This window comes from Entelurus aequoreus, linkage group LG10 (assembly GCF_033978785.1).
Source record: "Entelurus aequoreus isolate RoL-2023_Sb linkage group LG10, RoL_Eaeq_v1.1, whole genome shotgun sequence".
Lineage (NCBI taxonomy): Eukaryota > Metazoa > Chordata > Actinopteri > Syngnathiformes > Syngnathidae > Entelurus > Entelurus aequoreus.
In genome coordinates, this window is record NC_084740.1 from 36,503,150 (window position 1) to 36,520,278 (window position 17,129).

General features: G+C 41.6%; 1 protein-coding gene across 1 annotated transcript in view; it reads left to right on the top strand.

Moving 5' to 3' along the window:
* Positions 1-618: 618 nt before the first annotated feature.
* gdpd4a (glycerophosphodiester phosphodiesterase domain containing 4a) overlaps positions 619-17,129 on the top strand; it is a 57,376-nt gene continuing 40,865 nt past the window's right edge. Inside the window, exons 1-3 of the mRNA XM_062061879.1 lie at positions 619-649; positions 697-873; positions 928-1,059. Of these exons, the coding sequence (XP_061917863.1) occupies positions 619-649; positions 697-873; positions 928-1,059 (340 nt within the window). The remainder of the gene's footprint in view (positions 650-696; positions 874-927; positions 1,060-17,129) is intronic.

The window sequence follows — 17,129 nt, forward strand, 5'->3', positions numbered from 1 at the left end:
ACGCGCATACGTCATCATACCGCGACGTTTCAGCTGGATATTTCCCGGGAAATTTTAAATGTCACTTTATAAGTTAACCCGGCCATATTGGCATGTGTTGCAATGTTAAGATTTCATCATTGATATATAAACTATCAGACTGCGTGGTCGGTAGTAGTGGGTTTCAGTAGGCCTTTAATATACTAACCCCATTTCATGATTAATATTTATCAATTAAGATTCCTAATAAATGACACTAGAATATAGTGCCTGTGGTCAAGGCTCATATCGTTCAGTTGCGCTCCCACACCAACGGCACAACATCATTTTTACTTCATAAAATAGATTTACTGGTAGTAAGTAAGATACCAAAAGTTCGGAAATTGACACCTAGCCCATTTTGTGTAATCGGTGTTGAAAGCCGGTACTATTTTTCAGTGAGACGCAGTGATATCTAGTGGGGAGTGGCGCGGTTTTGGTCACATGGACCAATCAGGTAGCAGCTTTATTCTAACAACATACCTGCTATGGCGACGACAACATCCGAGAGTGAAGAGGAACGAAAGACCTCAAAAGTTAGAAAAAAAGTGCGTAAAGTGGAAAATAAAAGATGCTATATGCATCTTTCATCTGTGAACAATGAGGACGTCCAGCACTTCACTCGGACACGGTGGGACACATACAGAAACTATTTAAAACAGTGGCTTTGTCTGCAAGACCAGAACAAGCATCTGGCAGAAATCTATAAACATTGCTCGGATGTAGATTTGGACGCTATTCCTGACGACGCTGGGTTTCACGCAACATGCTACCGACGTTTTACAGATAAATCTGCATTGTTTTATGCCGAGAAAAGGACCGCACGGGCGGTGGGAGAACCATCTGCAGCCGCAGGTCAGTCAGCAGGCACGTCTGAAACTCCCCGAAAGAAACTTCGATCTCGTTCAGGTTTGCCCGTTGCTTCTGCCGGCCCCGTCCTGCCAGCCATCTGTATAATTTGTCAAAAAGTGGAAAAGTACACTCGTGTGGGAGGAAAACGCCAGAGGGATCAACTCACACAAGCAGAAACCGTGTCGGCAGGTATGTGACACACACACACACACACACACACACACACACACACACACACACACACACACACACACACACACACACACACACACACACACACACACACACACACACACACACACACACACGTGTGTGAATCTATAGTAATAATGTTACAGTACATAGCGTAGGATTGAAAGAATGTGTTGTTACTTTGTAATAACCAAATGGACCATTTATACACTGTCAGAGTTAAGGGGAGACCTTGGAATTTAAAAGTTTGAGAACCACTGGCCTGTTCACGAACTGACATGTGACCATGAGGAATGTGACACTAGGGTGTTTTTACATGCACAGCATGCTGCACAAGAACATCAAACTGTTGTCATCAAAAGCCCTGACACTGATGTGGCAGTGATTGCTGTAAGTCTTCAAAGAGCTTTACAGTGTAGCTTGTATTTTTTCACGGGAGTAGGCAACAGAACGAGGATCATAGACGTGGCTAAGGTGGCAGCAGCTCTTGGCAACAGTGTTTGTTCTGCACTCATTGGCATCCATACCTTCACAGGTTGTGACTCGACCAGTGCCTTTCATGGCAAGGGCAAAAGGAAGACATTTTCTCTTGCTTGTCAGAAAGACGAATACCTGACTGCGTTCTCAAATCTGGGCAGCAGTTTTAACCTTGACCAGTCTACGTTCAAAACACTGAGCAAATATGTGTGCCACCTGTATGGACAGGCATCTGCCAAAGACGTGAACAATGCAAGATACAAAGCATTCTGTATGGCATCGTCAGCTTTGCCAGAACTGTCCATTCCCCCAACAAGTGATGCCCTCCACCAACACTGCAAAAGGGCAAACTACCAAGCAGCAGTAATGCGACATTCCCTGACTGGTATGATGTGTGCCCCTTCACCCATTGGCAATGGATGGTACATTGAGGATGGGGAGTTAACAGTAAGATGGATGACTAGAAATCCTGCCCCAGATAGTGTGCTGCAGGTAATCCACTGTGGTTGCAAGACAAGCAAATGTGAAACAGAAAGATGTTCATGTATGTCTGCAAAAATGTCTTGTACTGATTTATGTCACTGCCAGAACTGTGGAAATGTTTCAAAGGAAACAGAAGAAAGAGGTGCATGGGATGATGACACAGATGAAAGTGATATTGATGAGTAATTACGCACCATGTCACCATGTAAAATTTGCCACTTTTGTTTCTTTATCAAGATGTTTGATTATCGAGATGCCACACTGCCATTTTAACGGTAAAGCTTAAATAATGTCTGTATTACCTTTTTTTTCAAATTTGTTTTGGTCTTTTGTGTGTGTTTGTGTGTGTGTGTGTGTGTGTGTGTGTGTGGGGGGGGGGGGGGTATAAATGACACATGCTGTGAAACAATTTGCTACTTTAATAAATATTTATCATATTTTATACCAATTTGGGCCTTTACTGCATCTATTTTAATCTTGTCCATTTTTGCCTTATTCCAGTTTTGGGGTGCATGGTAATATTTTGCTAGATTTTAAGCCACTTTTGGCCACGGTGTGTTACTTCTTTTGTACCTTTGATTACATAGAAGGTTGTGACATTTTTTTAATGTATGATACATAAGCTTTTAGCTAAATTTAATAAGTGTGTGCTTCATTGTGCTGGGGCAAATCACTTCAGTTGAATCGTTTTTTAAGAAATTTGCTACATTTCATGATCTAAATTCACATATGAGTATACTAAGGCACCAATATTTGTTTCAGATGTTAGGTATATGTATTTATGATATTTGAGAAAGATTTTGTGTTGCCAAAATGAATAAGACATATTTTACAAGCCAAAACTGCAGCACAAGATTTTCGTTTTTTGTGATTTACCTCTATATACATTTCTGGCTTGTGACAAAATTTGGCTAGGTATCATGTTCTGAACTTTTAACCCAAAGTCCAGAAGGGTATTATCTATGCAAAAATGCATTGAACAAGTTGTGCTTAGACGTGGGAGCGAAATTCATTTTCTAGGCACTTTTTCTCATGTCAGCTCACCGTCTAATAAGCACACATTTGATTAGTAAATCATAGTGTAACGACCTGGAATGAAGCTTTATGTGTGGTGTTGGAGTTGTCCGACGTTTTGTGTGGCTGTAAACGCATCACTGGCTAAGTGCCATATGTGCATGTGTTGGCGCAAGTGAGAAAGAGCGAGCGGCTGCTGTTGATATAACAAAGTTGTTTTTGGTCTGGTTTGTACTGCAGAAAATGACCACTTTTGCTAGATATAATTTTTTTACTACTGTTTTGGTGATGTGTTTATGGCCGACAATAAAGAGTTTTGCTCAGTAAAGTGATGGATGGAATTCATGTCCTCAAAGCGTCTCGACAGACGTTACAATATTTGAACGATGATGACGAAAACTGTTTTCTCTGTCGTGTCCATGTGTCGAAAATTGTTATGCGCTTATTTTTTTATTTGATTTTGTGCGTGGCATAGATTTGCCGTGCGCAGAGGACGCTTGAGCAGTGCGCAATTGCACAGGCGCGCACCTTAGAGGGAACGTTGGTTGTGTTATAAATGTATTTTCCTGTACAATTCCAACTGTACTGGAGTGGTTGCATTTTTTTCTCCTCCCGTCTTTTCCTGCTTGCTCTCTCTTTTTTGTCTTGTCTTGTCTAAAAAAAAATTTTGGAAGCCTCTTTCTTTGCGCTGTCCTCCAAATCTAATCATCAGACATGGAATTGATTAGCTGGACTCTCGACTCTATTGACACAATCTTTTCGACGAGGAAAAGAGGTTCTGGGGAGCCTGGCTGCCCTGATGGAACCATTGCTGCGGGGTACGTGAGAGATTCCTGGGACAAATGGAGAATCATGTGCCTCTCAGTCCTTTCCATCGAGGACGTGGAAGACATCTACCTATTTGGAATCTGATTGGGCTGGGCATTGCTCTAGTGTATCGTAAAATTCGTAAGACGATGGCAGCCACTCAAGGAGCCCAAAGGCTGTTCGTCGCAATGGACGGATTGGGCCGGGCTGTAGGAACACAGTCTGTGGCGATTTCTGAACTGAATCGCAAAATGGATCACATCATGGAAAAGCTTGCTGTAAAGGAAGGTTTGGATATGAGAGCCAGCATGGACGAATAGAACAGACAAGTCATTGTTAATGCCTGTTCGAAAAAAAACCAAAAGTCCTTATCTACGATTTGACTCCCCCGAATGGCCTTGAGACAAGAACAGGCCGTTCTGTAATCATCCCCTGAGGAATTTCAAAGATGGACGCTTTTGGACCTCCTTCCCCCCTCCCCTCCTCAACGACACCTGGGAATCGAACTTTGCTTGCATTGCATGCAGAACGACTCTGGGCTTATGAACATTTACACTTCACCCAAAGAACAATGGGCATATATACAAACACACTCCCCATCCCCATCCAACGCCCCTCACCACCACTGCTTAATTCCTCTTCGGGGTTATGGACGGCTAGTAGCGCTTTATGGCAGCAGGCTGGCCTCCATGGCCCCAAATCCCCCCCCCCCCCCCCCCCCCTGTTGCGAGTTGTTGTGATTATATGTAACATGTTTATGTGTGCTATGCTAAATGTGAAGTGAAGTGAAGTGAATTACATTTTATATAGCGCTTTTTCTCAAGTGACTCAAAGCGCTTTACATTGTGAAACCCAATATCTAAGTGACATTTAAACCAGTGTGGGTGGCACTGGGAGCAGGTGGGTAAAGTGTCTTGCCCAAGGACACAACGGCAGTGACCAGGATGGCGGAAGCGGGGATCGAACCTGGAACCCTCAAGTTGCTGGCACGGCCACTCTACCAACCAAGCTATACCGTAAATGAGGTTTTTTCCCTTGGACTCAGTCTGGACCCCTTCCCGAGGGCCCAGTCTTAGACTGATATTTTTTACTCTTCCCCTCTTTCCCAATATCACCTTTTTCCCAGATTTTTTAAGGAGCGGCGTAAGTGGCTGATCTGTTGGCGGTCCCGTCTTGTCTCCCTGTAACGTATGTCTGCTCTTAGTGGGACTGTGTCCTCCATGAAAGCTGCCTGTCAGAGCCCTTCGAGGTCCTGACTGGGGTGCGGCAGGGATGCATGCTCTCGCCCTTCCTGTTCATCCTCTGTATAGACTGGACCATGACACAAACAACAAGCAATAACCGAACCGGCAAACAGTGGAGCCTGACCGAGCAGTTGGAAGACCTGGATTTTGCTGATGATTTAGCACTCCTAGCACACACACACCTACATATGCAGGAGAAATCATGCAAACTGGTAACAACAGCTGCTTCACTTGGACTCAAAATCAACACAAGGTAGACATGCATTCTACTGAGGTGTCAAAATATGATGCATTCAGTTTATCACAGCACCAAGCAAACAATCTGAAAATTCCCGTCATATCAATTCCTAGATATGGTCGAAACTATTTAAAGTGCACTACGCATAATAAACGCAACATTATTAATATTGCTACCATGGATAATTTCAACAAAAACTCCTCAAAACAGCCCAATACCTATAATATGGGCTTTTTAAACATAAGATCATTGTGTCCCAAAACTTTATTAGTTAATGAGGTCATTAGAGACAACAATCTTAACGTCATTGGTCTTAGCGAAACCTGGCTCAAACCAGACGATTTTTTTGTGCTAAATGAGGCATCTCCTCCTAACTATACGAATGCACATATTGCCCGTCCCCTTAAAAGGGGTGAGGGGGTCGCACTAATATACAATGAAAACTTTAACCCAAACTGGTAACAACAGCTGCTTCGCTTGGACTCAAAATCAACTCATCAAAAACTAAGTTAATGCGTATCAACAACAAGAACAACTCCCCAATAAACATGGATCATAACCAGTTAGACGAGGTTGCCACCTTTACATACCTAGGAAGCATTATTGCTGTGGACGGAGGAACGGAGGAGGATGTCAGTGCTAGAATTGGAAAAGCAAGGACCATATTCACTATCCTATATAAAATCTGGAAAGCAAAAAACATATCACTCAAGACCAAACTGCAAATCTTCAACTCAAACGTTAAATCCACCTTACTCTACAGTTCAGAAACCTGGAAGATCACCGCCAACATACTCAACAAAATACAGACATTCTTCAACCGCTGCCTCCGTTGCCTCCTAGGTACTGTATCTACTGGCCTAACACCATCTCCAATGCCAACCTGTGGGACCTCACTAGACAAGACACAATAGAAACACAAATCAGGAGGAGGAAATGGAACTGGATCGGTCACACACTGCGTAGACACAATACATCAATCACAAAACATGCTCTAACATGGAACCCGCAAGGCAAGAGGAAGAGAGGAAGGCCTAGAGCCACCTGGAGAAGAACCACAGAGCAGGAGATGAAGGCGCAAGGGCTGTCATGGCAACAACTGGAGCGGAGGGCACAAGACCGAAGGGGATGGAGGAGTTTCATCAATGGCCTATGTTCCTTAGGGAATTTAAAGGCCTACTGAAACCCACTACTACCGACCACGCAGTCTGATAGTTTATATATCAATGATGAAATCTTAACATTGCAACACATGCCAATACGGCCGGGTTAACTTATAAAGTGCAATTTTAAATTTCCCGCGAAACTTCCGGCTGAAAACGTCTATGTATGATGACGTATGTGCGTGACGTAAATGGTTGAAACGGAAGTATTCGGACCCATTGTATCCAATACAAAAAGCTCTGTTTTCATCGCAAAATTCCACAGTATTCTGGACATTTGTGTTGGTGAATCTTTTGCAATTTGTTTAATGAACAATGAAGACTGCAAACAAGAAAGCTGTAGGTGGGATCGGTGTATTAGCGGCGGACTACAGCAACACAACAAGAAGGACTTACTTGGATAGCAGACGCGCCAGCCGATGCTAGCCGCCAACCACATTTGTGTTGGGGTGAAGTCCTTCGTCGCGCCGTCAATCGCTGGAACGCAGGTGAGGGCTGGCTGGCGTAGGCGGAGCGCTAATGTTTTTATCATAGTTCTGAGAGGTCCGGTTGCTAAGTTGCTAAGTTAGCCTTAGCGTCGTTAGCAACAGCATTGTTAAGCTTTGCCAGGCTGAGAATTATTAACCGTGTAGTTACATGTCCATGGTTTAATAGTATTGTTGATCTTCTGTCTATCCTTCCAGTCAGGGATTTATTTATTTGGTTTCTATCTGCATTTGAGACAGATGCTATCACGTTAGCTCATGCTAAAGAGCTTCGTCGATGTATTGTCGTGGAGATAAAAGTCACTGTGAATGTTCATTTCGCGTACTCGACTCTCATTTTCAAGAGGATATAGTATCCGAGGTGGTTTAAAATACAAATCCGTGATCCACAATAGAAAAAGGAGACAGTGTGGAATCCAATGAGCCAGCTTGTACCTAAGTCACGGTCAGAGCGAAAAAAGATATGTATTTCACTGCCTTCTAGTCCGTCACTCTAACGTTCCTCATCCACGAATCTTTCATCCTCGCTCAAATTAATGGGGTAATCGTCGCTTTCTCGGTCCGAATAGCTCTAGCTCGTTGAAAACAATAGGAAAATATGAGGAAGTGAACAACTGACAACGTCACGCTACTTCCGGTAGGGGCAAGGCTTTTTTTTATCAGCGACCAAAAGTTGCGAACTTTATCGACGTTGTTCTATACTAAATCCTTTCAGCAAAAATATGGCAATATCGCAAAATTATCAAGTATGACACATAGAATGGATCTGCTATCCCCGTTTAAATAAAACAATTTCATTTCAGTAGGCCTTTGAAGGCCTAAGCAGGGGCGTCACTAGCTTTTAAGGACAGGGGGGGCTTAGCCCCCAGGAGATGCACAGGATGCGAGCGAACGTAGCTCACAAGCACAAAACTTCACAAACGGCTAACAAAGACTTAGAAATTATTCATTGTTATTATTATTTCAGTCGGTTTATTTTCAATCTGTGTTCAGTACAACAACAAACATGGGTTTGCACAGTGACATTTTGTTTACAGCATCAACAAGAAACAATTACTTGCATGATCCTTCAAGATACACTGAAACACAATGAAAGTCATGGCATTAGCCTCTATGTTATTCATTCACAACATAGAGGCTAATGCCACGACTTTCGATCACAATACAATAAGTGTTTGTTCCCAAATATTTTGAAGTTGCACAGATTACATTTTGGGCACATATGTGACTAAAATGGTTGTAAATTCAAGCCCTGGAAATATTACCTAATTACTTGAATTAAAGTAATATCTGGATCGGGATATTTTGGCTTGTATATAATATATTTATATATATATATATATATATATATATTATGGCAAGCCGTTAAGGAAATTAAATATACTGTATATGGAAATCTGAATAGAAATGAGAAACGTTAATATATACTGTAAATAAGAAAGACTTAGTCTGCTGATCTGAAAAAGAGCCAAAGCTGTCAAAGAGCTGAGGGACCATCTTCAAAGTGCAATGCTGAAACAAATAATGCAAACAATAAAATGTAACTTCCAGGGCTTGAGATCAACGTAGTCCCGTCGTCCCGGGGACGGTAAAAAAAATGCATGGGACGAAATTAAATGACGATGGCTTTTAACCATTTTTTTTCTTTTTCTTTTTCTTTTTATGTATTTATTCATTTTACATTTTATATTAAATGTCTTGGTTTTTCCACCCCTCTGAAAATCCTATGAAATGTTTAACAAGCCATCCTATAATAATACAACAGCTATTAATGTAACAATACAATAAAACAAATATATTTAATGATGTTGTTTTCATTATTTTAACAATAGGCTGATGTATATTACTTTATATAGATTCTACAAGAAACACAAAACTTAAAAACTAAATTATTTACAATTGCAGACACAAGGTTCTTGTTCTGCAGTGCTGTGTGCTAATGTGCTTCATACACCTGCAGGACCGCAAGCAAGGTCGCAGAGAAAATGCGGACTGGATTTTGAGTGATGTGGGCATTTTCTATATGAACAAGTCCAAGGTCCGCAATCAAGGTCGCAGAGAAAATGTGGACTGGATTTTGAATGATGTGGGCATTTTCTATATGAACAAGTGGAATGGATTGGATACCGACATACTAAAGGGGCTCTCTATCTTACACTATGAAGTGAGGGGAAACTGAGTGAATAATGACAGGTTATATGATTATTTATTTAAACTCATATTCGGGCCACTTTATAATGAATATGTCGGCAGGTATTTGTAAAAAAAAAAAAAAAAAAAAAAAAAAGTTTTTGTTTTTGTTTTTTTTTAACACCAAATTATTTAGGGGGGCTTAAGAACATTTTAGGGGGCTTGGGCCCCCCTAAAATAGGCCTAACAACGCCAATGGGCCTAAGTAAGTAAGTTGAATCTTGAACTGTTTTTCCTCGCCGAATTTGCACATTTCCCGATGAAATATAGGGCAGAAACATGATTATTCTTGCTGATTGGACGACAAACTACACATAAACATCACTGATATTCACCACGCGTACAGTGCACCATTTCTCTGATGATGCAATTGTTGATGCTGATTGTTGATGACTGAAGTGTTCATACCAACCAAACCTACCCCCTCCCCCCCCTCATATCCCACACCCCGGATTGTAAATAATGTAAATAATTCAATGTATATACTTTGAGGATTATCTTGTGTGATGACTGTATTATGATGTTAGTATATATCTGATAGTATATATCTGTATCATGAATCAATTTAAGTGGACCCCGACTTTAACAAGTTGAAAAACTTATTGGGGTGTTACCATTTAGTGGTCAATTGTACGGAATATGTACTTCACTGTGCAATCTACTAATAAAAGTTTCAATCAATCAATCAATGCGTGGGAGTTGCGTGCCTGTGACGTCATTACCAGGTGTTTGGGCCTGCAGTCGGCGTGCACGCTCTGCGCACTCACGTCACGTAGCGGGCAAGGCGCGTACGCGCGGAGGCACGAGACCAGTCACTGCGGCGACTGCGTGAGACGAGGCGGGCAAGTGGCGACATTTTGGTAAGGAAACCGTCATTGTTTCTCCCACATTCTTAGTGAAAACTGTCTGGGAATGTTCCTCTCACACGACATGCCGAGTTTTGGTCGTGTCTTGTCGCCTGGGAGAGAGGCTGGCGCACCAATATGTCAGTGAGTGTTTGGACCACGGAACTACTCAGAGGAGTACATTTAGGCGCGAATATCTCAATATTTGTTTAGCTAATATGAGCAATATAGCATCTGAATATGTTTTTATACTCGTTTTATGTTGTTTTTTTGGCGTCTAATGACGTCTTTATAAGCACTCATGTACCTGTTACCTAACAAATTAACCTAATGTGATTGTTTGACAACGCTGTTTTTTTTTGTCATTTAAACTGTCAGCTATTTTTGAACCATTAGTTTAAATTAACCGTTAGCTAGTAGTCTTCTGTGCATTAGCCTACAAGACTGTCATGACTGGGGGGGTTTTCAGTCAATCAATCAATCAATGTTTATTTATATAGCCCTAAATCACAAGTGTCTCATAGGGATGATGTTTGATAAGAAATTATTGAGTTTGAGCCTATTATCGAATCCTCTTATCGAACCGATTCCTTATCGATTCTCTTATCGATTCCAGATAGGTTGTTGTATACGTAAAAACACACAATATTTGGTTTAACAAATCACTTCACATTCTCTACTGTTCGCTACTACAGTATTACCATATCTGAGTTATTGTGCAGAAATGTGGGGAAATAACTACAAATGTGCGCTACATTCGTTAACCGTGTTACAAAAAAGATCAATTAGACTGATACATAATGTTGGATATAGAGAACATACAAACACTTTATTTATTGAGTCAAAAATATTAAAGTTCAATGATTTGGTAAAATTGCAAACAGCTAAAATGATGTGGAATTAAATGGTGGAATGGATTAAGTAAAGAAGTTAAACATTGTACTGATATGATCCACTTTAAGAGGTTGTTCAAATGAATAGTGCTTACCAAGTACAAAGAAGAAGAATTATGAGAAATACTTTCAACCTTATTGAAAATAAGATATTCTTCATCTCAGTATATTAATAATGACTGAATTAATTAATTACATATTACAAAACTGTTGTATATACTAATTCACAGATATTTTATTATAAAAAGGTCAGTACATGATGTATATATTTGTATGAAGTGGGAAAGGGGTAGGATTAAATAAGCTTTACTTCTTCCTACTCCTGTAAAGTGAAATGATATGAAACTGTCATGTATTTTCCTGAGGGAACTCTCCTGAAGGAATCAATAAAGTATTATCTATCTATCTATCTATTATGATGTGGTCGGATCATGTTTTGTTTAGTTATGTTCTGTTAGTTTTGGACTTCCTTAGTTGTTTTGTGCCCTTCGGGGGTTTGTTTTAGTCACCATGGTTACTTATGATTTTCACCTGCCTTGTACGCGCACCTGTTGCTCATCAGAGACTCTATTTAAGCCTGCCTTTTCCGGTCACTCGTCGTGGCTTCATTGTTTGCATTTGCAACAGTTACGTTGGCATTCTGGTTTTCGAGCGCATGATTCCTGTGCTAAGTTACCTTAGCTTCTAGTATTCCTGTGCTAAGTAAGTTTTTGCTTTAGCTTCTCGTGCGAACGGCACGCTTTCCTTTTGTTTCGTTCCTGTCTGTTGTAATGTGTATGATTTATGAGAAATAAATCATCTCCTACCTGCACGCTTTCGTCCGGAGCCGTCAGTTTTGCGTCCCGGGAACTAACCGCAGCACGCTGCACTCCACCGTGAGAAATGACTGAGCTACGTGACGTCATTTCTTGTGATGTAAGGCTGCAGCTAACGATTATTTTTCTATCGATTAATCTATAGATTATTTTTTCGATTAATCGGTTAATCTATAGATTATTTTTTCGATTAATCTATAGATTATTTTTTCCTTTTGCCGATTATTTTTTTATTCAAAATGAAGATGAAAAAATAAATGTAGGCCCGTTTTTTCAAAAGGCATGGCTTTTATTTACAAAAAAAAAGAAGTATGGCCACTCAGTCAACATTGACAACAACATGACTAAATATTCTGTAACAATGTAAACATTTAAAACTTTTAACATTTAACAAAATTAAAAGTAGCTTATTTGCTTTTTAATGTGCAAATATAAAAGTCAACATCCAGTGCAAATCTTAATATTCTGCAATAGTATAAGCATTTCAAAAGTAAAAGTATTGCTTATTTTGCTTTAAAATGTGCAAAAATAAAGATAAACATCCAATACAAAAAAGTGCAAAACGAAATATTCTGTAACAACAGTGTAAACATTTCAACAAAAGTGAAAGTATTGCTTATTTGCTAAAATGTGCAAAAATAAAGATAAACATCCAATACAAAAAAGTGCCAATCTAAATATTCTGGAGTACTGTAAACATTAAATATTGCTTTTAAAATGTGCAAAATAAACATCCAGTCCAACACAGTACACAATAACCAATTCTACTCATTCCAGTGAGTGTCTAACAGTTGTAATGAAGAAAGGTTAGCATGTGTACATGTTTGGTTCTTTTCTTGTTTATAATATTCCCAGCAGCTGAAAATAGGCGCTCAGAAGGGGTCGATGTGGCTGGAACTGAGAGGTAATTAGCCTTCACCTCAAGCCAGGATTTCGAGCGAGCTGAGCTGCAGTTTAAGTTTCTAGAAGGTCAACGGGCTCATAGTGATTTTAGTAGTAGTTGACTGGGAGGTGTTTATTATCATTTGGGGAGAGTCCGCTGCCTGATGCTCACTTGCTAAACACCTATCTGCTCCACGCTGAAGCGCTGACTACATGCGCTATGAATACACACTGCTGATTGGCTGATAATGCTTCGTGTGTACCAATCAGATGGTTGTGTGGGTGGGACAATGCTGCGTGTGTACCAATCAGATGGTTGTGTGGGTGGGACAATGCTGCGTGTGTACCAATCAGATGGTTGTGTGGGTGGGACAATGCTGCGTGTGTACCAATCAGATGGTTGTGTGGGTGGGACAATGCTGCGTGCTGAGACAGAGGCAGACGGAGCAAAGCAGCTTGTTAAGACTTTAGCTTAGAAACTCGTTCGGTACACCCCCGTACCGAACCGAAAGCCCCGTACCGAAACGGTTCAATACAAAACACGTACCGTTACACCCCTAGCAGATACAAATGACACATTCATGTTTTTGTGTAATGATGACAACGTATGCTCGCGCGGACGATTGACTAGTTGATGGTTTTCTTTTCAAATGTTCGTTCATAGCCGTTGTGCTGCTATGATAGGCCATTTACGCTCGACACACTGTGCATACAACAACATTATTAGGCCGTTTATTGAAGTACTCCCACACTTTTGGCATGCTTTTCCCCCCTCGCTCGCACCGCTCGCACCGCTCGCATCGTCTTCTTTGATCGTCTGCTTTGCGCTTCGCCATGACGGTAGTGTGACGTCATTATGCGACGCGTCGACGCCGTTTTTGTGCGTCGACGCGTCGCATAATGACGTCACACTACCGTCATTATCGGTTACGTATTTACGTAACCGATGACGTCGACTACGTCGACGCGTCGTTTCAGCCTTATTGTGATGTCACACGGGGCATTTCTTGTCGGGATGGGAGTCGTTCTCAGGGATTCGAATAAAGAACCAACTCTTTTTCTTTACTATAGTGGTCTCGATAACGGGTACCGGTTCTCAAAAAGGGATTCAAGTCCGAGAACTCGGTTCTTTTCTTATCGAACAACCGGGAAAACCGGTTTCGAGCCTCATCCCTAGTGTCTCAAAGGGCTGCACAAGCCACAACGACATCCGCGGTACAGAGTCCACATAAGGGCAAGGAAAACTCACCCCAGTAGGACGTCGATGTGAAAGACTATGAGAAACCTTGGAGAGGACCGTATCTAGGGCAGTGTTTTTCAACCACTGTGCCGCAGTGTGCCGTGAGATACAGTCTGGTATGCCGTGGGAGATTATCTAATTTCACCTATTTAGGTTAAAAATATTTTTTGCAAACCAGTAATTATAGTCTGCAAATGATGTGTTGTTGAGTGTCTGTGCTGTCTAGAGCTTGGCGGAATAACCGTGTAATACTCTTCCATATCAGTAGGTGGTAGCCGGTAGCTAATTGCTTTGTAGATGTTGGAAACAACGGGAAGCAGCGTGCAGGTAAAAAGGTATCTAATGCTTAAACCAAAAAAAAACAAAAGGTGAGTGCCCCTAAGAAAAGGTATTGAAGCTTAGGGAAAGCTATGCAGAACGAAACTAAATGAGAAGAATGCTGGACGACAGCAATGACTTACAGCGTGTGGAGCAGACGGCGTCCACAAAGTACATTTGTACATGACATGACAATCAACACCAAAATAGGAGCGCAAGACAAGAAGTAAAACACTACACACAGGAAAACACAGAAAAACTCACAATAAGTCACGGCGGGATGTGAAAGGTTGTGACAGTACACCTACTTTGAGACAAGTGCTGTAGTGATGCATGGTTGGTTATGGTTATGGTTTGAATTCATATCCGCCAATTTCGACAACGACTTTTTACTGTCAACTGAGTTTCGTTTTTTAACGATTTCTGCTGGTGGTGTGTCTCCGGATTTTTTCAATGCAAAAAATGTGCCTTGGCTCAAAAAAGGTTGAAAAACACTGCTCTAGGGGAGACCGAAAGCAATGGATGTCGAGTGGGTCTGACATAATATCGTGAAAGTCCAGTCCATAGTGGATCTAACATATTAGTGAGAGTCCAGTCCATAAGTGAGAGTCCAGTCCATAGTGGGGCCAGCAGGAGACCATCCCGAGCGGAGACGGGTCAGCAGTCAGAGATGTCCCCAACCGATGCACAGGCGAGCGGTCCACCCCAGGTCCCGACTGTGGACAGCCAGCACTTCATCCATGGCCACCGGACCTGTGTCCCCCCCCTCCACAAGAGAGAGGGGGGCAAGTAAACATGTTGTTTGTTTTATCCCACTTACATGCCGTAATAATTCCTCTAATGTTATTTCATCAAAAAGAGAGAGACTATTTTGGAGGGCAGTATCCGTCGTATATACAGTCGTATCTGTGTTAATATTACCCAGTTGTAGCTGGGATGCGTTGTCTTTAATCTCCTTTCTAATGAGTTCAATTTTCCTATTAAAGAAATTCATAAAGTCATCTGCTGAGTGGGTGGAGCCACTGGGAGGAGTCCCTTGTTGGGTTAGCGATGCTACTGTACTAAACAAAAATTTAGGATCGTTTTTGTTGAGGCGGATGAGATTTGAGTAATATTTAGCTTTAGCTAAGGTAAGCATGCGTTTATAAGTTATTAAACTATCACTCTATGCTTGATGGAAAACCTCAAGTTTAGTCGCGCGCCATTTGCGTTCCAACTTTCTACATGATCATTTATTAGCTCTAGTTTCTTCTGTAAACCATGGGGTGCGCCTTTTAGGGGCCCTTTTTAGCTTTAGCGGTGCTGTACAATCGATGGTTTCGCGCAGGGCGTCGTCAAAGTTGTTAGTGAGGTTATCAATAGAGCCCGCATAATTTGGGAATGGTGCCATTACCGAAGGCAGTAGGTCAGCAAGAGTCATCGTTGTGGCAGCATTAATGTTGATTACGGGAGTATCATAACTTTGGAGGTGGTGACACCCCTGACAAGCACTAGATCTATCGTATTACCGTAGCAATGCGTGGGTTCATTTATTATTTGTGTAAGACCACAGCTATCAATTATAATCTGGAGAGCCACGCACTGAGGGTCCGATGGGGTATTCATATGGATATTAAAGTCCCCCATTATGATTATATTGTCGGCGTGAGTCACTAGATCAGCAACGAACTCTGAGAATTCACTGATAAAGTCCGAATAGGGCCCTGGGGGGCGGTAGATAACAGCCAGGTCGAGAGGCAGCGGTGTGACAGACCTCATAGTAAGCACCTCAAACAATTTATATTTATTATTTAGGTTAGGGGGAGGGTTCAAGTTTTCACTGTATATTAGTGCGACCCCCTCACGCCTTTTAAGGGGACGGGCAATATGTGCATTCGTATAGTTAGGAGATGCCTCATTTAGCGCAAAAAAATCGTCTGGTTTGAGCCAGGTTTCGCTAAAACCAGTGACGTTAAGATTGTTGTCTCTAATGACCTCATTAACTAATAAAGTTTTGGGACACAATGATCTTATGTTTAAAAAGCCCATATTATAGGTATTGGGCTGTTTTGAGGAGTTTTTGTTGAAATTATCCATGGTAGCAATATTAATAATGTTGCGTTTATTATGCGTAGTGCACTTTAAATAGTTTCGACCATATCTAGGAATTGATATGACGGGAATTTTCAGATTGTTTGCTTGGTGCTGTGATAAACTGAACGCATCATAATTTGCCACCTCAGTAGAATGCATGTCTACCTCTGACACAGTCACAACAGAAAAAACATTATGTGAGTTGTGTATTATTCTAAGAGAATTGCGATGTGTGCAGGGATTATCCAGCCTGGCGCTGGCTAGTTCTATCTTAACTGACTCCTCACCCGGACTAGCAGACTCTGTAATTGCCTGTGACCGGGCTTGCTGTAGTGTAGTTAGTCAAGTGTGACTCAAACAGTAGTCTATGTTTCTAGGCAGGATGATGGCGCCTTCCTGGTTAGGGTGAAGGCCGTCTCTCATCAGTAAGCCTGGTTTGCCCCAGAAAGAGGGCCAATTATCAATAAACGTTAGTCCCTGTTGTCTACAGAGGCTAGACAGCCACTTGTTAAGCGAGACTAATCTGCTATAACTCTCATCATTGCCTCTCGCAGGCAGGGGGCCAGAGACAATTACTCGATGCCTGGACATCTTTCTAGCGAGATCACAAGTCCTGGCTATGTTTCTCTTTGTAATCTCTGACTGTCTCATCCTAGTGTCATTGGAGCCAACGTGTAAAACTATATTTGCATAACTAGTGGTGCGATTAGCCTGTCGTACGTGTTTACTAGGCCTGTTGTGAGTTAGCTCCCTAAGATTAGCTTCAATATCAGGTGCTCTGGCCCCGGGAATACACTTAATTGTGGCTGGTTTGCTAAGCTTTATGTTTCGGGTGATGGAGTCCCCTATGACTAAGGTGTGGTGCCCGGTAGACTGGGGTGTAGGACTAGCTAAAGGGCT